Consider the following 24,530-nt stretch of genomic DNA (forward strand, 5'->3'; position numbering starts at 1 on the left):
CATCTGACAAATCTGCCGCAACTGTGTGATTCTAACATGTCAATATGGACCACAGCAATGCTTCCAGCACCTTGCTGAATCTATTCCACAAAGAACTGCAGCAGTTCTGAAGGGAAAAGAGGGTCCAAGCCGGTACTAGCAAGGTATACCTAATAAAGTGGCCAGTGAGTGAGTGTGCTATATATATATATATATATATATATATATATAGCCTATTATTTTAGATGCTGTTTCTGGGCAAAAGTATCATAACCTTAACTCTCCACAACCCTGAATTAGATTATGCAGTTTCAGAAAATGGAATGATACCAGATGAAAGTAACATTTTCTTTTTTGCAAGATACCCCAAACACAATATTTATTAAAGCCCCAACATTTATTTAAACTTTTCTTAGAAGCTTTCAAGAAATATAAATCACAAATTGTAAGAAACACACATATAATCACTAAATAAAAATTAAATCAAGTGGCAAACATTAACAATCTTCTGACCTATGTTTTTATTAAAAACTTCTAAAGAATAACAAAACCAAAAGCTCCAAATTTTTCAAAAAATACTGAAAGCAAAACTATATACATACATACTGCAATACAAACAATGAACTATACATGTTTCATTTCTTTTTAAAAATCCTATTAACTGCAATTTATTTTAAACACTTCCCATTAAAAAAGGGTCAACTACTCTGCCCATCTCATCCAAAAATGAAATAAAAGCACATTCTGGCTATAGTAACTATATGGTAGAAGGAAACACACTGGTTGACAATGATATGATCACAAATAAAATCCAAACAAGAACACTGTAGCCTGATTACCTCAAACATAAATAAGTGAATGATCTTTAATAAACAGAGGGCCACAGGCTGGGATGGCTTCGTGGGGTGGGGGAGGGATGAAAACAAACATGACACATTGAAACTTAAAACACTTTTTTTCTTTTACCAGTTAAGTAGAAATTTATAGCTGCTTAGTGGTGAAGGATGAGATGAGATATGTGGATATTTTGGACAACCAAGACAACGCCTGCCTTTTTTCTCAATAAAACACAATCCACAAAGTTATTATAAAATAACTTAAACAGGAAAACAAGATTGACTTGGAATGATTTTAAACTAGCCATTAATAGAAAAGATTATGCAGTGTTTGTCTGCAAATATGTACCAACACAAAAACAGTCATATATATGAAAAAGTTGAAAAAATGAGTTGTTCTATAATTCCTGTATATGGGGAATGAGGAACATTGTACACTTTTCTACTGATTAATCTGTAAGAGTTAATCATCTTCATCTCCATCATCTTCTGGATCTCGTTTCCTCTTTTCTCCATGAACTATGTCATCATCTAAACAAAGAAAAAAACAATAACATTAAATCACACAAAAATTATATTATATTATAAATGACATCAAAATTATCTGTTTTTCTCAGACAAATTATCTGGTTTGGAATTTAGTTTGTTCAGTATGCTTCAATGTATAATAGGAAAGATGGTTGAGGGTGGTAAAAGAATTAGAAGAAACTTTAAAAGTACAGTACTAGAATCAGAAGAACAGTTTAGAAGCTCACTGCTATACTCGCCACTTTATTTAAGTATAGTGCCTACCAAATGTAAACGTCTGTATTTTGCTTAAGACAACTGTTACTTGAATTGAAGCTAAATGTTACATTCAGATGAAAGAAAAATTAAACTATAGGGCCGTGAAAGCTAGGATTTTCATTGACAGAATGATACATATGCACAAAGGTACTTCAAACATACTGTAAAATACTGTGATAGATGTAAATTCATTTGTTTTTTTCAGTTCCTGCTATGTCCTCTATACTCATACTGTCCAGTGCTATTTCTCTATAATCTGTATTACCACACAATGTTTCACTGAACCCTCTGATCAATAACTAATTAGTTCTGCATCAGTCCTTATCTCTGCACCATCCAAGAATATGTATCAAATTTCTGTTGACTGACATTTCAGCTTGAGTTTTTAACTCATTGACAGCAACATGTAAACTGAATGATTTTTTTTTTTTGGTTATATTCTTGAATAAAAGGACACGTTTATTTGGACAAAAGTCTTCACACATTATACACTTCACGTCATTATTAGTTTAACATAAAAAAAGTTTCTCTTTTAGGTATGTGCTCAGCAGGTCTTGCTTCGCAATTCCTTTCATCCTACACTTTCACAGATTGTTGTAGACATGGAACACACATGAAATGTATGCATTCCAAATAACGATATCTCATTTACCCTATACAAATCCAGGCACCTCACCCAGATAAAAACACTTGCTCTCCGAGAATTTTGTGATGGACTCGGCTCCCTCACTGGGAGGATGGGATAGCAGGCTGCTAGCTGCTAGTGCAGATTGACACATTTGCAAAACAAAAGGCGCTGATTACAAGTTTTTTTTTGTAGGCTTTAGGGATTCTAGTGTTAACTGAAATATTCTGTATTATCTTGGAATACGCTAATTCAACAGTACCTATATAATGTTTGATATTTTTTTTTTTTATTGTTAGTATTGATGTTAATCAGAATTTTTAGTTACTGGAAAGAAAATATCAAAGAATAAATTTAGAATGTGCGCATGGTAAGATAAATAAGGTTATTCTTGACAATACCATCCTCAGCTAGGCCAATCAAGGGCATAAGAAAGAAGCTACAGTGAGTCACACCTGGTTGAAGTTTTAAGGTAGCAGACTATAGTCCTGGGGCAACTGAATTGCAATGCTGAACTGTATATCCCTAAAAGCTGGCAATGTACAAACAGACACAAGAGTAGCCGCATACGTGTAAAATGTGACTATTTTATACAGGAAAAGAACCCATGTTAAAAAAGATGTGCCCAAAAGTCTTCCCACAATAAAACAGATGGCAACGGCCATGCTGAGTAGAGAAAAAAAGATGTGGGGCCAACCGATGTGGTAACACCCAGAAAATAGTTAAACTGGTGATGAAAATAATGATGAGAGATGCTTCCTTGATAGCAGAGGGTAGGCAACAATAAAAATTTAAATCATGCATGATCACCAGGAATACTCCAAGCAGTTTTTTTTTTTTTAGCATAACCAGACGTGGGTAATCCTTATTTTCTATATTAAAAACTGTTACCTTTGGTATTTGAACAATTAAACTCTGTAGTCTTATTGTTCAGTAAACAAAAATGCTAAAATAAACAATATCCCCTTAATATGCATACTTTAACTAATAACATATGTAGAGAAAATATTTGTACATAATACACAAGGCATTAGAGAAAATAAAATATATTAATATATTATTTAATTTCTTCTATAATGTACTCATCTGAAACAAAGCTTATAAAAATATATATTCTCACAAATTACTTGAGTTAATTGTTACTGGCAGTTAAACACTGCTTAAATGTAAATATAAATATACACACAGGTTTTAATACTACTACTACAGATTTTTTTTTCCCCATTAATACATGTACTAATTTATGCAAGTTGTTTTCCCCTTCCCAGTGTAGCAGATAGACCAAGGGTACTCAATTACAGTCCTCGAGGTCCGTAGTGGCTACAGGTTTTTACTTTAACCAGTTTGTAATTAAAATCTAATTATTTGGTAATAAAGTAATATTTTTGGGCTGTTTTGGTTAACCTGCTTGTTACAATTCAGAACCATTAATTGCCTATTTTACTTTTAAACTGTTGTATTTAGGTTGTCATTGTTCTCAGTTTTCTTAACCAGTCATCAGTTAAAATAATGAGATACAAATGATAAAGTGACCATCATCTCTTCAGCTGACTTGCTTCCATTTAAAAATGTGCTCATGCACCATGAAGTATCTGTGTTAATTGAATGTTTTGAAATAAATGAGAGAGAGAGAGAGAGAGAGAGAGAGAAAGGAAGGACCACAAAACATATGGATAATATTTACAAAAAACATAACAGTTTTTGTCTTGGAAGAATGAAAGCACAAAAAGGCCAATTACAAAACTTGTTGCAATAAAAACCCGTAGTTGTCACAGACCTTCAAGAACTGTAACGGATTAAACATGACCAAGACATTCATAATTCTTGACATGCAATAATAAATATGGATTACCATTTAAGTCATGCAGTACTTGTTTCTTACCAGAATGTATACTGTATGACACACAAAAACAATAAACACAGTACAAACTTTAAAATAGGCCACAAATCTATCAAATGTTAAGATGTTTATCATGAAGATACAATGCTAAAATGCTTAACAAATGTACAAATAAAAAAGAGATTTTGCTGTTAAGCTAATAAGTCTATTGTTTTCTAAGCAGTAATTTCAATTTTTTTTTATCTCTTATTTTCTAATTAATAATGTAAGCTGATGTACTTAACACAAGCTTGCTTACCATTCAAACTATCTGTTAATAGGAATTTAACAGCCCAAAAAGAAAAAAAAGGTAGCTCAAGTACCATAATAACTCGTACAAGGAATTACCATTAAGTATAAAAAAAGGAGATTCCAAGAGATTTGATTTTTGTGATCTGACAGTTTACCATTCAACAATTGAGTCTTTTGTTGTAAAAATGGGCAGATTTAGATCAGAGGCTTATAGTGGGGCCACATAGGGGGTTTTATTTGTGTGTACATGTGTCCTGTTGAGTGATTGTTAAATGTAATTAACAACACTGGACATGCAGATTCCCATTTGGAAATTGTGGTCTGTATGGATGGAGGGGGACTTATGGGATTTGTAATTTGTTTTTGTAGATACTGTACAGTTAAAACCAGAAGAGAAGGATGTGGTGGGACTTTTCGATTGTTCTATTTTCCAGTGGACTCCACCAATAGCAGTAACTAAACTTTTTATTAACTGGGTTTTCATAGCAGAGAAGGATGGTGCACGGCTACCTAATTTAAGGTCTCCCAATCCAGTCCACCGATGCTTTTGAGAAGTGGTTCGCCTTCGAAAACTATTCTTCTGGACTCTGGTGGTAGGGCTGTGTTCACTATCCAAGTTCTGGGAAAGCAGTTTATTAAAAGTATTCTGCCACATCTTTCTCATTTATGTTCCCCAATCCAGTTTCATCACCTAAAGTAAAGACTTTTTCAGAACTGTAAATATCGTTGTATGGGGTTTGTTTGTGGTGTATGTTTGGTTCTTTTGACATTACTTTTGTTTACCACATTTATAAACATTTATTCTAGTTAATAAGGAATATTCATATTTGTTTATAGCATGTGTTTAATACATATGGGCATTTTCCTGGAATGTCGTTAATATTCAGGTGCCAGGGTGGAAATAATGTAGGGCTTAGGTGTTGGTTTGATTCTGTCCCTCATTTTAAAAGCGTAGTGGCTTCTTTGCTACGTAAATCTGGTGGCAACCTCCATGTTTTCTAGAAGTCTGGGGTTCGGTACAGGCTGATCAATTGGAGCATTACTAAATCACTATATAAAGGAAAAGAACCTCATCCCAAAGAAAATTTTAAAATCACATTAACTATTGCTGAACCCTGAAAATGGTTTAATCTTATGAGGTCATCAAATACTACTTAGGATTTGCTCTTGCAATAACTTCCACATTACCAATACTTTTTAAAGCTAAAGATTGGACTGATGTACCTTCATCTACATCCTCATCATCTTCCTCGTCCTCTTCAACATAGTCTTCATCATCTTCTTCATCCTAAACAAACCAAAAAAAAAAGTATTTTTCTGATAGAGTAAATAATTACAACAATATATTCTTATGATAAAATATATAAATTACATAAGTTTGTTATACCACATCTTTATCTGAAAACAGCATCAGATCGGGGGTTTGGGGGAGCATGAAGCTGACTGAGAGAATAAAACTGGAAAAAAAAATCAAAAAAAAAAAAAAACACGCTAACTTTTACAAGTACTATAAATTTACACTGGCTGTTACAGATGCAAATCAAATATACGTTTTATTGTAAACTATTAACAATAAGAGCAGCTCACTACTCAAAAAGGTAAATTTGGGAGGCAGCCTGTATTGAAACGGCGACCTCTTGATTAGGAGTCAGTTGTTCTTACTGCTGCACCACGCAAGCTGTCGTATCAATAGCCTACCCTAACCTGCTTTATTTTTCTTTTGTTATATTCCTGAATAAAAGCGCACTTGTTGTGTTATACTTGTACCTTTTGTGGAAGCGTTTATTTGATATTTGGACTTATACACTTCATGTCTACATTTTGTCAATTATTACTAAAACATGAAAAATGTTTCTGTTTTAGTGATGTGTTTACATAGATTATTGTAAACATGGAACACACAGGAAATGTATGTATTCCAAATGACAATATCATTTACCCTTTACAACTCCAGGCACTTCACTCCAACATAAACACTGAGCACTGAGAACCTTCTTTGCGAATTGAGCTGCAGTGGTGGGTGGGGAATGGGATAGCAGGCTCCTTGCGCTGATCGGCACATTTACAACACAAAAGATGCTGACAGAGGGGTGCGAAGTGTCAAAGGGGGAAGCTACGTATATTCATTCTTCCAAACTAAACCTGTCCCCCCAATTTTAGCTCAACTGGAAGCTTGGCCGAAATGTCACATATTGATTCATTACTCAACATTGTCTCCTAAGCGGGGTTAGGGTGGGGGTAGGGTGTTGTTGGTTAGGCAAGCATCAAATCTTATCAGTAAAGTATGCGCACTGAAACGCTAATACAAACAAACCTGTTCTTAAGACATAATACATACACTTATAGCAATGCTAGATATGAAAAATACACAACAGCAAAAAAAAAAACATTAAGTGCCCTGGGTAAGGTATTTGTTATGTGCACAAAATCTAAAGGAAATATTTAATAGAATAGTTTGGTAAAATAATGTACATTTCAAAATGAGAAGGTTGGGTGTAATTCAATACAGAAGAAAGGAAAATATTACGATTGGTAAACTTCATGATGTCAGGAGCATAGTGGGTATCTTAAGGACATTTCATAAGGAGAAGTTCATCATCACTTTCACCTAGTAACATTGCAGATAATAACAGGGAGCTTGTTAGCTATCTAAATTAACCTTTTCTTAAACAATCATCAACGTTAACTATTGCTCAGTGTAAGCAGATGTGAGGTTTGCTTGATTGGCATTTCACAAAATGACCAGGCATTCACAGGCAACTGGAATTCAGCAAAAAGGCAACCTTTCACATAAGCTGAAATGTCTTCTGGAGTAGTGATAGCATGAACAAGGCACTCCCAAAAAATGTCTGTCATGCATACATTTATCGGCCATAAAAATGTCTAGTAGATTAATTATAACAAAAGAGAAAAGCTATGAAACACTATTAAAACTGAAGGTATGTAACTGACACTGCAATTTCAAAATGTGGCATGACACGTGGCACTGGGGAAGAACACTGCACGCTAGCACAAAGGAGAGCTGTTCAAATGTGTATAAGTAGCAACGTACTGCACTGTAATATTAGAAGAGTAATAGGTAGGCGGTGACATACACAATTTGAGGTTTTACTGAATAAATGATTGGAAAACATATTGTAAAGATTAGCAACCATGTCCTAGAAGAGGCATCTTTTGCTAAAGTTTTAGCGGTTTACATCGTAAAGCCTCTTTAAAAACTCTTAAAGGGCTACAGAAACTTTATTCAGAGTACTTTTTGTTTTTCTGGTCACCATTCTTCAAAAAACACACAAAAGCAGTAGACAATGTGAAGAGAAGAGCGGCCAAGTGAGATCACTCATCAAAACATCTTCTTTAATCAAGGGTATATAGGAAATTTGTTCCTAAATTCTCAATGTTGATTCAGTAAGTTACAATGCTCTTTCATCCAGTAAGTTACAATGCTCTTTCATCCAGTTATATAATTATGTACCTGGGGACATGGTAAGAAATTATTCAAGGTTTCCTCATTCAATATTCCCCACACCCCCCTAAGGAACAGAAGGCTTTGAATCAGAAATTAACCATTGTGGGTATAATGCCAGCAATGACAGAGTATTAAGATAATGTACCATATTGGGGAGACTAACCTACTGTGACACTAACAGAACAGACAGGACATAGCTACCTGAAATGAAAGTGAGCCTTAATTGAATAAAACCCTTGTTTTTTCTGAAAATGTCTTGCGTTTTTACCATGCGATAATGGCATAACAGACCTGACTTTATGACACATCCAAGTCATCAACAACAGATGGCTACATCTGAACTGATAAATTGCTACTTATAAAGTAAATATGTTGCATTTAAAATTTGGTTACTATGTCTGCTTTTATTTTAGCATGAGAAAGAGAAAAGTTGGGAGCATGTGTTGAAAGTGTGTTGCTACACCCACCACACAATGAACCACCGGGAATGGGACCAGAGTGCAGTGGGTAACACCTTAGCACCACACTGGAGCAGTTTTTAACATTTTAAAACATGGTTATATATTATCTCAAAATAGATTTATTCAGTAAACAAAGGTAAAAAGTGTCCTATTCCCGATAAAGTAATGCAAGTTAAATAAAAAAAAATAAATAAAATAAAAAATAATTAAAAATATAATAACTCTCACAAGCTGTGATTTTTTTTGTGAGTTTTACCTGAAGTATTTCTGATTTCATGAGGTAAGAGAGACCAATTTCTTCTTCACCATCAGAAACATCCTCTTCCTCCTCTTCATCTTCTTCATAATCTCCAGTAGGGCCAGCACTACCATCTTCATCTGTATAGAAGAGCAGTAACAGTAACAGAAGTGTTTCCAAAATCCTAGTTAATGCCCCACAAAACTATTCACCACACTCAAATATGTAATAGCATTCTTACTCAAATGTGGACCACATATGCTCCTCTTTGATTATGGACTGCTAACAATCAACTATGTATCAAAAGGGTGGTTTGGTAAAATAGAGGGATCCCAAGAAACTGTCCTTGCTCCTCTATTATTCAACTTTATACTCACGTATAATGCAAATACAATACAGAGCAGGAAGAACTCTCTGTAGTAAAACATTAGTGAAACCAATGACATGGAGGTGAAATTCAAGGAGAACAAGGTTTCCCTGACTTCAATCTCTATCTAAGAAGTACAAGTTTAAAGTAGTCTAGGTGTAAGTAACAAGAGTATCTAGACAGAAATCTAGACAGGTTTCTTTTATTCTTCATTGCTTGCATACCAAAGGTTGAATGCATTTCAGGTTTCTTCAGTGTATTCTGAATACTTCTGCATATCTTCTTTTATGAAGTAGTATGCTGGTAGAGTAGCATGAGAACAGGGCATGTCAAAGAATTACCAATTAGTAAGACTGAGCTCTTGAGAGAAAATAGTTGAAAGAAGAATGTTTGTTAAGCTTTGGGCCATTATGAACCATCATATACCACCCACATGATACCTTTGTCAACCAGAGAAGCATCTTCAGTCAGTCATCATCCAACCCGCAATATCATAACACAGGGTCTGCTGAAGCCAATCCCAGCCAACACAGGACGCAAGGCAGGAACAAATCCCTGGGCAGGGTGCCAGCTCACCGCAGGGCAAACACCTTCAGTACAAAGCTAATTCAACCACAGTGCCTCAAGGAGCAATTCTGGCCTTTTTTAAGCAAATGTAATAAGATTTTGCAACATATACATGTATGCACTTCTATAAAAACAGCAACATAAATACTGTATGTGTTATACATTTGTTTTATTTTTATTTGGTATTTTGTAATATATTCCATATATTTCAACTTTCCTTTAGTGTGGTGAGAGAGAAAATATACAGTAGGATTTTAGAATTAGCCTATTTTCATTTTTACTTCGATTTAAAGGATAGCAACAAAATCATTACACAAATTTGTTTGCAACCTCATCACTCGTCTGAAATTTAGGTTTCACCATAACACTACCTGTACTTTCTATATTAGATTGTAAAAATTAAATAATTCTTAAATTAAGTTTTTGCCAGTGCAATTAACAGTATGTTAAGGAAACCGTTGCTATTTATTCTTTCAGTGTTGTGTGTTAATTAAGATCAAAGGCAAGAATTTTAACTCAGGATATTAAAACAGTTTTCACTACTAGCTAGCTATCCGATCTTCATTTTCTTCATTCAAGTAATATGTATAGATCAACCAGAAGGACTGTTAACATGCTCAAATCCATGATTACCAAGTCCTCATATTGATAGATTCCCATATCAATGGAGAAAAGAATTTGTATAACAAAAACATAGGAAGCAGTACCACTTTTCAGCAAATAATCACTTAAATATGTCTGGGAAGCTTTGTAATACTGGGTGCAAATATTATTTCTGGAATACCATATAAAATGGCCCTTCATCCCTTTTCATAATAAAGACCCAATGTAATCATCCCCCTTTCTATTTCAGAAAAGTCCTGAAACTTGTATAAATGGAAAGCAGAAACAGCTTATATATTACTGGACATTATTTTAGTTGGACTTATGTGAAAAATAAGACAATAACCACTCCAAGAAAGCAAGATATGCTAACAAATGAAATTAAATTCTGAATATAGAATGCACTAGAAATTAATTAATTAAAACTGTAGCTGACATGGAAGAGGCTATTACCAGCTATTACATAATATAGAGATTGCTCTCTTATAAACAACCTCTCTTCTTTGCATTTTTGTTAGTGTGATCATTGGCTTCTTGGTCTTTTCTGCACATTCTTTCCTAGTTGGGAATGTATTGAAAACACAGTCCGGGTAGATCTTGTAATTTCTTCATGATGAACTCAACAGTTCTCCTGCATTTTTTCAGGAAGAAAAATGTGATTTGAATGATGGACTGATTGTGGAATTGGCTAGAATAAAAACGTGCAGCCGTGGAAGATCCCAGGATTGAACATGAAAAAATACTTATCAATGGATTTTCTGAACCCATCTTTTCAATTGTCCACATTCTGAGTCAGTCATTATAACAACTAAGCAAGGAATAACCGAGACTGCCTGATGAAAACGTAAATTAAAATGGGAAGAATGTGCAAAACTCAAGAAAAAAAAAAAAATGCACAAAAACATGCTATTCCAATGACACCAAAAGGTATTTCTACAATGTTTCACAGACAGTTGGTCTGTAAAGGTCTTTCATGCATTCAAGTTTTAATTAAAATTAATAACTTAAAAGTTGTATATAATAATAAATAATTACTGTATTTAAAAAATACACAAAAGTAGGGCAAGAGAGTAAATATTTGAAATCACTCACTGCAATCAGCTTCTGCTTCAGAATCTGGTGCTTCATTATCTTCTTGGTCGAAACCATCCAAGTATATAATTTGAGGCAGCAATTTAAAGATAACTTCTCTGTAATCTGCAAGGTTTGCAATCTCACAATTGAAAAGGTCCAGGCTCTTGAGGTTGTTAAGATTTTTCTGAAAACATAAAATGACCTTGTTGAGATAATTAATTTAATTCATCCTGTATTCCTTTAGAAGCCCAAAATAATTTTTACTGAACTATCAACAAAAAAGGTCTAAAAATACAGTGGCTGAGGTTCTACATAACATTTAATCTGCTGAATCTGTTTTATACAATCAAATAAACTGTAAATATGGTGTTTTCTTAATATACTGTATGAATTCCATTAAAATATACAACTAAATTAAAATACAAATACAGTGTCTTATATATTTTCCATGTAACTTTGAGCTTGTTGAAATGCAGATGATGAAAAGTTCTTTTGCCCATTTTTCATGAACAGCTTCTTAGGAATTGCAAAAGCAGGTCTGCAGTTAGATAGATTTGGGTCTCCACAACCACAGCAATTTTATTTCTGGACAAATTAGCATTTTAAATGTGATGTTGTTTCTACTGGGTGTGCTCAATTTTGAGTTTGCCCAGAAACACACTTCTTTTTGAAGAAAGATGAAAACTGCATTACTACAATACTGGTTTTGCTTAGGAAGGACAAGGATAAATAAAAACTTTTCACAGTTTTAACACTAGAATTACCAGAGCCTACGAAAAAACTCGTAATTCCGTTCCACCTTAAATTGCTTCTTAAATCACTTCACACCTCTCCGCCAGCGTCCTTTGTCCTCTAAATGTGCTGATAAAGAGAAGCTAGGAGCAGCCGGCTATTCCATCCCCCCACCAGTTTAGAACGTGCACGAACTTCTCTCAGCTCATGCCTTGATTGAGTATCTGGGAGTGAAGTGGAGTTTTAGAGTGGAAATAATAGATCGTTATTTGGAACACACGCATTTCATGTCTGTACCGTTTCTACAGTAATCTGTGTAAACACATTGTTAAAACAGAAACGTTTTTTATATTCTACTAGTAGATGACAAAATGTTTGCATAAACTATATAATGTATGAAGCCTGAAGTCCAAATATCAAAGAAACATTTTCACAAAAGATACAAATATAACACAATTGCGCTTTTATTCAAAAATATAACTGCAGAAACAATATGTGAAAACAGCCGTGTCAGATGGGGTTGTATGGATTGATTCTGAACGTGACTGAGAAAATGAAAAGTGAATTAAAAAAAAAAAAGCTAACCTTTACAAGGATCATAAATTGCACCGGCTGTTACAGACTGAAATCAAATGTATGCTTTTACTCAAAAATAGTAAGACTAAGAGCAGTTTACTTCTCAAATCAGGCTGGCGCAGGATCGAAGTCGCGACCTTTTGATTCCCAGGCGGGAACTGATTCTATTGCACCACGGAGGCAGTTACAATAAAAGGGTGTCAATGTCGCATGTTAAGGCGGCTTTTTGTTTCTGCAGTTATATTTTTGAATAAAAGAGCAATTGTTGTGTTATATTTGTATCTTTTGTGAAAATGTTTCTTTGATATTTGGACTTCAGGCTTCATACATTATATAGTTTATGCCTACATTTTGTCATCTACTAGTAGAATATAAAAAACGTTTCTGTTTTAACAATGTGTTTACACAGATTACTGTAGAAACGGAACAGACATGAAATGCGTGTGTTCCAAATAACGATCTATTATTTCCACTCTAAAACTCCACTTCACTCCCAGATACTCAATCAAGGCATGAGCTGAGAGAAGTTCGTGCATGTTCTAAATTGGTGGGGGGATGGAATAGCCGGCTGCTCCTAGCTTCTCTTTATCAGCAAATTTAGAGGACAAAGGACACTGGCGGAGAGGTGTGAAGGATTTAAGCGATTTAAGGTGGGACGGAATTACGAGTTTTTTCGTAGGCTCTGGTAATTCTAGTGTTAACAGAATCTAACACAAAAATTAAAACAAAAATGCTTCATGTCTCATGTTAACTAGGATATTAAGCACTGAAATCTACATATATCATGTTAAACATTGCCTCCAAATGCTTAAGGAAATGCTATAGTTCGGCAGCATCTTAATCTACTTTTCTATATTATGTTAATAGATTTTCAGCAGATAAAAGTAATGAAATATAAAATAAATACCTACAGAGTTAAGTACCTTACTGAATACTAGTCTCCCTCAAGACAGACATATAACATGTATGTCTGTAGACAACCATGAGTGAATTTTGTTTAAAACTGGATGGGAACAATCGGCTCACTGAGTGCCACATTTCTAACTCAATCCAACACCTCATGAAGGCAGCACTTAAAAGTATTTGGTGATGATAGTTATATTCATGAAAATATTAACTACAAAACATGCAACTGAAGTAAACGATGTGTTACACTCTGTCAAAATGAATCCTGCTAGGAGACCTGATAATCAAGATTCACAAGAGATGCAGATTTTAATACCATTAGAAGATACGAACATGATGAGGCTACACAACATTCACTTTCTGACTGCACATCTAAACGAATAACTAAAGAAATGTATCATTACTGTCAAAGCACACAGAAACTCTCCCTGGTTTAAAGAAAACACTGGAGCTCTTAATTTTGAGTGTCGAAAACTGGACCGCAGATGGAGAGCAAGAAAGCTACATGTCTTTCAAATTGCATGGACAGAGAATGTTAAAAGATATAAAAAAAGCTCTCTTTAAAGCTTGCTCAGAATACTATTCTACAATAATATATAGCAATAATAAAATCCTCTGTAATGTACTGTTTAGAACAGTGGCTAAATTAACAAATGGAAATTCAGATTTACAGTGCAAAATACCAACAGATATTAGAAGTACAGACTTTACTAGCCAACCCGCGGCGTACCATATGCCGCATAATCAGGCCGGTTTTTTAATGGAGAAAATTAACATTTGAAAAATCGGTAATGTAATAAATCAGCAAGAAAAGCAACATTGTAACAATGCACGGGATGAACCAACACACAATCGTCCGTGACTGAAAACTGGCGGACCGCCCCAGATGTACCTGTGACTGACGTAGACGTTTCATTGCTCTATGTGGTCTTGGCTGTGTTTCTATATATAATCCACCAAGACACCAGACCACGGTAGTAGCGAGGTGGGAGGGGAGTGTGTACAATAATCAGGCCGGTTTTTTAATAATTTTTAAGCACAGGGAGAAAATTAACATTTGCAAAATCGGTAATGTAATAAATCAGCAAGAAAACCAACATTGTAACAATGTATGGAACGAACCAACACACAATTGTCCGTGCGGCGCTCAGCTGCGGAGGGTGAAACGGAAGGACAGAAGGACATGCACTTGCTCCCTCAGTTATGCTAGTCTGCCGATTTCTCGTCCAGTATGCACTGCCTGCTCATGTGCCCACCTCCAACTCGTCACTTGAGTCGTTGTCGTCTTTGTACAGTACAGATGCAGCTGTGACTCACGTAGACTTTTCATTGCTCTGTGCGGTTTTGCCTACCTTTCCATATATAATCCACCAAGACACCCGACCACGGTAGTAGCGAGGTGTGTACAAAGTGCAGGAGCATCCAAGAAGACGCATGTTTGTCGCGGATGCGAATTGTTGTATGTAGCGTGTAAAACAGTTTGCTATGGTGCACACGGTCGTGCGTCGTAACCGAAAACTCATTTTTTAAAGACTGCTAACTTCATTGTGTTTTAACACACGTTTACACGCTGCATATGGCGATTCACTTCCACGAGAAACGTGCCTCTATTAACAGTCAACGTGTGGGAGGGGTGTGTGTACAAAGGGTAGGGACGAAAACAGTGGGAGCATATGAATCGCACTTAGTGGGAATTCCATGGTTTGCAGCCCAAATGGGGTTCAACGGCTTACCCACGCCTAGACACACGCTCAATCTCATGCATAATTATTTATTGAATGCTAAACACTTCTGGAAAGACACGGTTGTCTAAAATGGGTTGGTGTGAGAATACAACAGTAAGTGAATGAAAAGATGGAACTCTGGAGAGAGCAAAATACAACACAATAGTGAACCCGCGGCATAACAAACGCCGCATAATTATTTATTGATGGTTGAACACTTCTGGAAAGACAAAGTTGTCTAAAAAGGGAGGGTTTGAGGATACAACAGAAAGTGAATGAAAAGATGTATCGCTAGAGAGAGCAACATATAATTGTCCGTGAGTGAAGAAGATGCTTGTTTGTCGCGGATGCGAATTGCTGTATGTAGCGTGTAAAACAGTTTGCCATGGTGCACAAGGTCATGCGTCGTAACCGAAAAGTCGGTTTTTAAAGACTGCTTACTTCATTGTGTTTTAACCTCAGTTGTAAAGGATTGTTTTAAGGATTCCATGGAATACCCCTCGCAAACTGTTTCACACGCTGCATATGGCGACTCACCTCCGTGAGAAACATGCCTCTGTGAACAGTCAAGGTGGCACGGAAGTACATGAGGCCTCCACGACAGATGAATATAAATGACGCTGTCCTTTCTGTGTCGTCACGTCTGAATTCGTGGGTGTGGCTCTGCGAGTTGTCGTCGTATCCAATGGTCTTGGAGTTGGTGGGTGTGGCTTCTCCCTGCGTGTGCCATAGGTGTCTTACTTGTTGGTGGCTTAGTGAATCACGTTTTCCATGGGTGTCTTGCCTTTCCATGGGTGTCTTGCCTTAGTGAATTATGAGAAAATTAAAAATATAAGATCCTAGATCTCAGCATCACAGTACAAATCAAATACTAGCTTAGCAGACCCTGTCTCACATTGCATTCAGCACTTTGGTAATTTTAATCCTAGTCTTAACTTTAATTTCTAAAATGAAGCCCACTACTTGTTCCCTAGATCCAGTGCCAACAAAACAAGTAAAAAGTGCAATGGATGTTCTTGCAGCGCCTATTCTAACCATTATCAATAGTTCATTACTGCATTGCACAGTACCTGATGCACTAAAAGTGTTAGTCATTAAACCATTACTTAAAAAGTCAGACCTAGACCCACACAAAATAAATAATTATAGGCCTATTTCAAATTTACCCTTTCTCTCTAAAATACTATAAAAAGTACAAGTAGTCCCCGGGTTACGGACATCCGACCTACAACTTCCGAACGGGGCCGCAGCTGCGACGCATGCGCCTCAGTAACTGTCGCTCCTTCATCTTCGGCCTGGGGACGCTGGAAGCAGTGGCTGGACGGAGGCTGGAGGAGGGGCGATTTTCGCTACTCCCACAGTGTAATGTCCCTTAGGCGGCTCCAGGTTTCACTGCCTGCCCACAGAGAACAAACAAGGTGCAGTGTAGTGTAGTGACCCTCAGACGGCAAATGGTTTCACTAAAACACAGCAGCTTCACTGCCTGCCCACCACACACAGCTGCCCAATTCGTTCTCGGTGGGCAGCAGGTAATGCTGCAAGTGGTGACCTGGTTGTAGCTGATCGGAGGCCAATGAAGATGAACGGGATGGCGAGGGGTAGTACTGTGGTGTGCTTCGGCTGGCTGTCTATTGAATGGGGGCGATTCACTACCCGCACCGTGTTTGTTCTCGGTGGGTGGACGCTGCAGGCAGCATACTGTAGTAGAGGTGACTGTGAGGTGGGCTGGAGATGAACCGCCCGTCGATGCCCCCATTCATTCTCAATAGCAAGCCTGCTTGTACTGTTACGCACATAGCAGGAAGTTGTCTATTGTCAGTACATCAGACGTGTTGACAACTGGTGCCTACCTGCTGTGATAGCGTGTACAGTGCTGTGCAGAAGAGCTCATCTTAATCTTTTGTCTTCACCCTTCAACAACGTCTCTGAAACACAAATCTGATGCAAGTGCTGGTGATACAGTAAAGAAGAGAAAAACCATCACCATTGAAAATAAAGTAGAAATAACAGAAAGGTCAGAGAGAGGTGAAACTCCATCATTCATTGGCAGAGCACTTGGTTACAGTTGGTCAACAATAGCATTTATTAAATTTATGTACCTGTTCCGACATACAAATTCAACTTAAGTACAAACCTACAGTCCCTATCTTGTACGTAACCCTGGGACTGCCTGTAGTAACCAATCAGCTTCAGTCACACCTTACACATTACAATTTATTTGAGAAATTCCAGTCTGGATTCCGCACTGGTCATAGTACAGAAACTGCACTAACATGGGTTGTAAACGACTTTCAAATATCCTCTGTTGAAAGAAACTCCACTTATTATTATGTTGTTAGACTTAAGTGCAGCATTTGACACTACTGACCATTCTATTTTGCTGCACAGGCTAGAAAATGATGCTGGGCTTACAGGCAATGTGCTCGCTTGGTTTAGTTCTTATTTATCAAATCGATTCCAATATGTACAGAAATGTGCTGACAGTACTCCATCATTATACACAGAAGTGAGATATTGCGTCCCGCTGGGCTCAGTAGTGGGACCTTTACTATTTTCAATTTACATGCTTCCACTGGGATCTATCATTAGGAAACATAACATTAATATTCACTCGTATGCAGATGACACCCAGTTATACCTTTCATTTAGATCAAATGAAGTTTCTTCGATGTTGTCTTTAATTAGTTGTGTTAGTGAATTAAAGGAATGGATGGATGAGAATTACTTGTCTTTAAACGCAGATAAAACAGATGTTAATTGTTGGAGGGAATGACGCTGATTACAACAATATTCTGTCATCATTTAACTCAGTTGGAATCCCCATTAATTTTACTGAATCAGCACGCAATCTAGGAGTTATGTTTGACTCCAGCATGTTATTTAAAGCGCATATTACAAAGTTGTCCAAATCATTTTTCTTCCATCTTAAAAATGTTGGGAAATTAAGGAGCTATCTAAATAAAAAGGATTCTGAGAAATTAATTCATGCATTTATTTCTAGTAGGATTGACTACTGCAATGTGGTGTTCATTGGATGTTCAAACTGTTCTTTATACAGTCTCCGGTTAATCCAAAATGCTGCGGCAAGAATTATTACAAGAACAAGAAAATACGAATACATAACTCCAGTTCTTAAATCCTTACTCTGGCTCCCGGTTAAGTTTAGGGCAGATTTCAAAATCTTCCTTTTAACATATAAAGCATTAAATGGCCAAGGTCCGGCTTATTTGTCTGAACTTATCATGACTTACAAACCAGAGCGCACATTAACATCTCAAGATGCTTAGGATTCCAAAGATTAATAAAACAACAGTGGGAGGTCGAGCTTTTAGTTACAGGGCCCCTAAACTGTGGAATGGTCTGCCTGCTACTATAAGAGGTGCCCTTTCGGTCTCAGCTTTTAAATTCCGGCTGAAGACTCACTACTTCAGTTTAGCATATCCTGACTAGAGCTGCTGATTAACTGTACAGACTGCATCTCTGTTGTTAGTCATTAGCACTAAAACATAAGCAACTTGATAGTTATAATTGGATACTAACCCTCACCCATTCTGTTTCTCTTCTCGATACTCAAATGTGGCACTTGGTGCCACGGCACACCTGCCAAGTTGTTTTGCCAGCCTAAGGTAAAGTCATCCCTGATGGAGGATCGCAGGAATCATGGGAAAGAGGGGTCCTTTCATCGGTTTAGCGCTATTTCAGCTATGGAATGGCCAAATGGAGGAGGCCGCTTGATGGATGTGATATCATCTACTGTTAAATTCTACTCCATAGTTCTAAATTATTTTTATACTGTATTTAGGATTTGTTCTGTTCTGTGTATTATACTGTATTATATTGACACCCTTCTTTTTGACAACCACTGCACGCCCAACCTACCTGGAAAGGGGTCTCTCTTTGAACTGCCTTTCCCAAGGTTTCTTCCATTTTTTCCCTACAAGGGTTTTTTGGGAGTTTTTTTTGTCTTCTTAGAGAGTCAAGGCTGGGGGGCTGTCAAGAGGCAGGGCCTGTTAAAGCCCATTGCGGCACTTCTTGTGCGATTTTGGGCTATACAAAAAATAAATTGTATTGTATTGTAATTAATATGCAAATATGCCATGACAAAATAACCACAGCATTTTAACAAGCTTTATTCACAAAGCAGCACTGACTTCCACCGTGAAGAAGTGCTTTGAGAAGCTGGTCAAAAGACCAAGCTTTCTGGACCCACTCCAGTATGCTTACCATCCGAATCACTCCACTGATGATGCCATCTCCTATACCTTGCACGCTTTACTGTTTCACCTGAACATTAGGGATATGTATGTCGGAATGCTGTTTGTTGATTTCAGCTCAGTATTCAACATAATCATTCCTCATCAGTTGGTGAGAAAACTCTCTCTGCTGGGCCTTGACACTCCTCTGTGTAATTGGATTCTTTACTTTTTGATATAGAGGTCAGTGTCACTGTGCATTGTTAGAACAACATCTAATACCATCAGGCTGAGCACAGAAACCTCCTCAAGGCTGCATGCTAAGCCCAATATTGTTCACTCTGCTCACACACGACTGCACCGCCAAGTCCAAGACCAAAGTCATTGTCAAGTTTGCGGATGATACAACCACGGTGTGTCTCATCAGCAATGATGATGACATATCCTATAGAGAGAAGGTGGAACATCTGGAGAGGTGGTGTGTTGAAAATAATATCTCTCTAAATATCAGTAAGACAAAAGAGATGCTTGTTGATTTCAGAAGAACATTGGCTGACTATTCACCACTGCTCATCAATGACTCTGCACTGGAAGTAGCAGAGTCAGTAGCAACAAGCTTCTTGAGGTGTATATTTCTGATGACCTCAAACCAGAACTGTTGTCAAGAAGGGACAATAACGCCTCTTTTTCTTTTTTAAACTTTTATTGACTTTATTTTAAGGCATGTAAAACATTCCATATATTCAAGTCAAACTTAACAAAATTAAATTCAATTCATCCCCCACCAATGAGAAAGAGAAAGGCCAACAGCCAGAGTAAAAATTTTGAGAGTAGTATAGAGGGAAAGGAGTCTTATTCCCTAATGTAAGTGTTTAATCTAAAACATTATCGATTAGATCCTGCCAGGTTTTAAAAAACGTTTTGAGCAGATCCTCCAAGAGAGAATTCCCCCCCCAATTTCAAATAGTATACAACAATAGTTACCCACTGACTTAACAGAGGTGGGTTAGGATTCCTCCAGATGATCAAGATAAGTCCATGTGCCAATAGTGAAATAAAGGCAATTACAGCTCATTTGTCCTTCTCCACTTTAAGTCCATCTGGGAGTACGCTATTAATTAATTAGGAGTGATCATGACACCAAGGCATTTAAAATTTTTGTCCAGAATGATGCTAATTTGGTACATGCCCAAAACATGTGGCCCAGTGAAGCTGGAGCTTGACTGCAAAGTTTGCAGGTTGCATCTTGCCCTGGAAGCATTTTGGATAATTTTAAATGAGATAGATGTGTGCTTGTATTGTTGCTCTGGTTTTGGTAATGTTATGTTGTTTATTAAATATATAGTATATTGTATTGCCAATGCACTGGAGACTGTAAAGAACAAAATATCGTTCAATCATGTATGTTAATGAATGACAATAAAATTGAGTTGAGTTGACAATGTTTATCATAGTACATTGTGCTGCGCAATTGTGGCATTACTTCATTCAGTTGTGAACACCTTTGGGAAAAAAAGCAGACAGTAAGCATGTGCCAGAAAAGACGGTGCGACCTATGACTTTCAGACTCTGGTAGCACTTTATTCTGAATGCAGAAAAAAAAATAAACCAATAAAAAGGTTTTGATTTGCAAAATGTGTAGGTCTGACCTCATATGGTATGAGAGCACAAAGGAGATGCACAAACATTTCAATAGGAAACATACTTTTAAAGGCTCTGTGGAGGACGACTTTGCCATCATCCCAGTAAGGTAAATTTTATTTCAGCGTTATGTGATACAGATATATGAATGAAATGTTTGCTAGGCATAATGTCATGACTTTTAGTTTGAGGTGAGGAATAATTCGAGTCATAGTCCAGTCCTCTTCAATACCAAAAAATACTAGCATATGTAAAAGAATTTCATGATAGGCAACTAAAAAAAAATTTCTAACCATTAAAAAGTAAGCATTCAGATTTTCATTTGCCATACTTGGGAGATTTTAAATTATGGTGCTGCATTACATGATTGCAAACACATGCAACGTTATTATGTGTGTGTGTGTGTGTGTGTGTGTGTGCGAGTTTACCAAAAAAAAAAAAAAAACACAAGAGTCTGTCTCCTTTCTTGATCTAGGAGTAACCGCAGCTAAAGCATTTTAAACTGTGCTCTGTGATTTTTCATGAAAAGCCAGCAGCACATTACATAACTGGTTTTAGAGCACAGTCAACTTGATTACTGTAATTGCTGCATTTCGTCACCTGGAAACTGAAGGGGATGGCACATTACATGAGTTCAGAACTTTTCCACACAGTTTGAAATTTTGAAATACTGCAAGCTTGTCAGATTCTGACAGCGAATTAACATGCTGATTGACAGGACCAGTGGCTATATGAATGCTTTCCAGGTAAGCTGAATTCATCTGTAATCACTGCCTTTTCCTTTTTTCATTCTGTTTTATGACAGAAAAAACAAGAGTCTCTCTTCTGTTTATGCAGTGGAAAAGACCTAATCTTTTTTATCAACTAATAGTATTAAATATAAGAGAAACTGAATAACTTATTAAAAGTGACATATTTGTTATCATCATCATTTTCTTTTCATTATTCCTGATGAAGTTTGGGGTAGCAACTTGCCAAGTTGGGTTGTCCAGGCCTCCCTTTACCTAGATACTTTCTCCAAATCTCTCTTACGAATATTCAAAACACTCTTAGGACAACTGAGTGATGTAATTCTTCCAGTATGTTCTGGGTCTCCCCCAAATGGGCTGTCTATTACATCTCCCATAGTAGATATCAACATGGTATCTTAACTACATTCCAAAATCACCTCAGCTGGCTCCTGCTTGTACATGGTGTGTTCTGGTGTTTCTTTTCTTTTTTAACTCACTACTAGTATTCAATGTAGCAAGATTTTCTGTTTTCTCCTAAGAGGTTTGTACTTTAACACATATTTTAAACTATATAAAAACTTTGCTATCCATTAATAAAAAGTGAGCTTTTCAGTCTCAATGCAGACCTTAAATCATATAGAATATTAGGGGTGTTTTCTTAGCTATTTTGGAGCATATAGGAGGTTAATAATCTATGTTAAAACTTCTTTTGACACTGTCAGCAGGTAAGCTCCAAAGGATAAATCTAAGGTACAGGTCAAATTCAGTTACAACGAAATATTTTACAGTCCAGACAGTTTCCCCATAAGACAGTCTATACAAAATTGTTACTACAAAATACATTCAGCAGATACTTTCATTACAACGAAGTGCCCAAAAGACCTTGAAATGCCTGAATGAATCATCCATAGAGCTCTGTTCTGTGGTCGCAGCTCAGTTGTACACAGCGATCCCCGATTAGAAACATTACAATTTTTTCTCTTTCTTTGAACTTTCCTTGTATTGTTGTCACCCTTCTATAGAAATGACAGACATGAAAAAATGACAACGGTTCACATTAGAAAGAAAAAAAACTTGACATTTTTCGGCTCTTGATTCCGGCAAAAAGAAAAAAAAAAAAAAAAAAAGACGTTACCAGTGAATTTAGAATTTCGCCATTGACATTGTCAACTTTCTTGAAAGACGGAGCAAAAACAGGAGAAAAATATTGGGTTGCAAACCTTGGGCCTCAGTGCAAATGTATGCGAACTGCCGCATTTTAAGACATCAAAAAATCAGTTATTCCTCTCATTATTCCCTGCGAGGATAAAGCAAACCAGCGAGCGGGGATGACTCAAGACATTTTGGGAAACTGGCTGCGAAAACTTGACAAGGATATTGTGATGCGTGAGTCACTGTCTTGCACCCTAAAACATGAGTCTGAGTCTCAGTACTTAGCAATACCAGCTTTATTCAGCTTGAAACAGGAACAGCATGGTTATTTACTGTAGCGGGATCTACCACTCTCCTACACACAGACACAGTAGTCAGGCAGGGTCATGGCCAGGTTAGTGGCCAAGTCATACAATTCCCTGCATTTATAATGTTCCTTACATCACCCATCGATGAGACCGCAACCACGAACGGCTCGGATTTGCCACTGCGGCGCTCCCATAAGAATTCTGAAACATCACAATATGAAGAAGAAGAAAAGGAAGATTCTGCTTCTGATTTATAACTGTGCTGCTCACAGCATGCTTCTACATTTCGATAATGTTCGAGTTGAGTTCCTCCCACCCAGTTACATGGCAGTGCTTCAGCCATTTGATTTGGGCATCATCTGCACCCTGAAAATGTATTATCGAAAAGGAAAAGCAGAGAAAAATTCTCATCTGCATAACTTGTAGAAAGGAGGAGATGAAAATTAACATAAAAAAAGCTATTGAAATGATTACAAAATGCCTGGATGCAAGTTAAAGAAAGAATTATAGCAACAAATACAGAATCTCATTACTACGAAATTTTCATTACAACAAAATATTTTTTAAGTCCCTGGGACTTCATTGGAACGGAATTTGACCTGTATTTGAATCTCATCCTGTGTTCATAGGTAAATGCAAAAATAATGCTTACATGACTACTCTGACATCTTCACCAAACCATATACCATAAAGGGGAAAAAAAGCACTCAGCTCACCAAAGCTTCCACTGTACTCAAATCCTTGATCTTGTTTCCACTTAGATTCAATTCAGTCAAGTTAGGACACTTTTCGGCTAGAGTCTCCAATCCTCCTGAAATGTTATTGTCACTCAGCTCCAACTGATAAAAAGAAATCAAGAAATGTTTACATTAATATGTAAATATTTTACTTAAAGCTTCAAATGGAAAACAGAAAATATCTACAAAACAATTACCAAAAAGACCGTTACTGATTAGGCCAACAGAATGCCACATACGATGAGAAAGATATGAATAAAATATATGCATCAGTTTTATTTTTTTTTTAAACTAATTTTTCTGTACATATTGTCAATTGCAGGTTTATAAAATTAGCTGACCATCATACTTGTGTTTTAAAGTACTCAAATTCTTATCTCGTCTTTCAAGGATAATTCTCTAATTTACATATTTGCACTATTTAATGGTCATGATCATGGTCTTAGCTGAGAGCTTTACTCCAACTATAAAGACAAAACCTGATCAGATATAAATTGTGTTGGGTTGCATGATTTGGTCCAAATATGTCAAACGAGATGTGAACTGCAATTGATAAGACATTTAAACATACATCTTATTGTGTGGTTTAGTTACCAAGGCAAATGCAGAAAAAGGCAAAATAAATCACATAAAAAGGACACTAAATATTTTTCAACTTGATTTAAAAAATGTAAAAATCAGTAAATTACAAAAAAGG

General features: G+C 36.6%; 1 protein-coding gene across 1 annotated transcript in view; it reads right to left on the reverse strand.

Annotated features, from left to right (window-relative positions):
- Window positions 1-343: 343 nt before the first annotated feature.
- Window positions 344-24,530, reverse strand: part of anp32e (acidic (leucine-rich) nuclear phosphoprotein 32 family, member E) — a 64,014-nt gene continuing 39,827 nt past the window's right edge. Inside the window, exons 3-7 of the mRNA XM_039763155.1 lie at window positions 23,813-23,935; window positions 11,152-11,317; window positions 8,541-8,662; window positions 5,582-5,645; window positions 344-1,346 (exon numbers count right to left, since the gene is read on the reverse strand). Of these exons, the coding sequence (XP_039619089.1) occupies window positions 1,279-1,346; window positions 5,582-5,645; window positions 8,541-8,662; window positions 11,152-11,317; window positions 23,813-23,935 (543 nt within the window). The 3' untranslated portion in view covers window positions 344-1,278. The remainder of the gene's footprint in view (window positions 1,347-5,581; window positions 5,646-8,540; window positions 8,663-11,151; window positions 11,318-23,812; window positions 23,936-24,530) is intronic.

Source organism: Polypterus senegalus, chromosome 1 (assembly GCF_016835505.1).
Source record: "Polypterus senegalus isolate Bchr_013 chromosome 1, ASM1683550v1, whole genome shotgun sequence".
Classification (NCBI taxonomy): Eukaryota; Metazoa; Chordata; class Cladistia; order Polypteriformes; family Polypteridae; genus Polypterus; species Polypterus senegalus.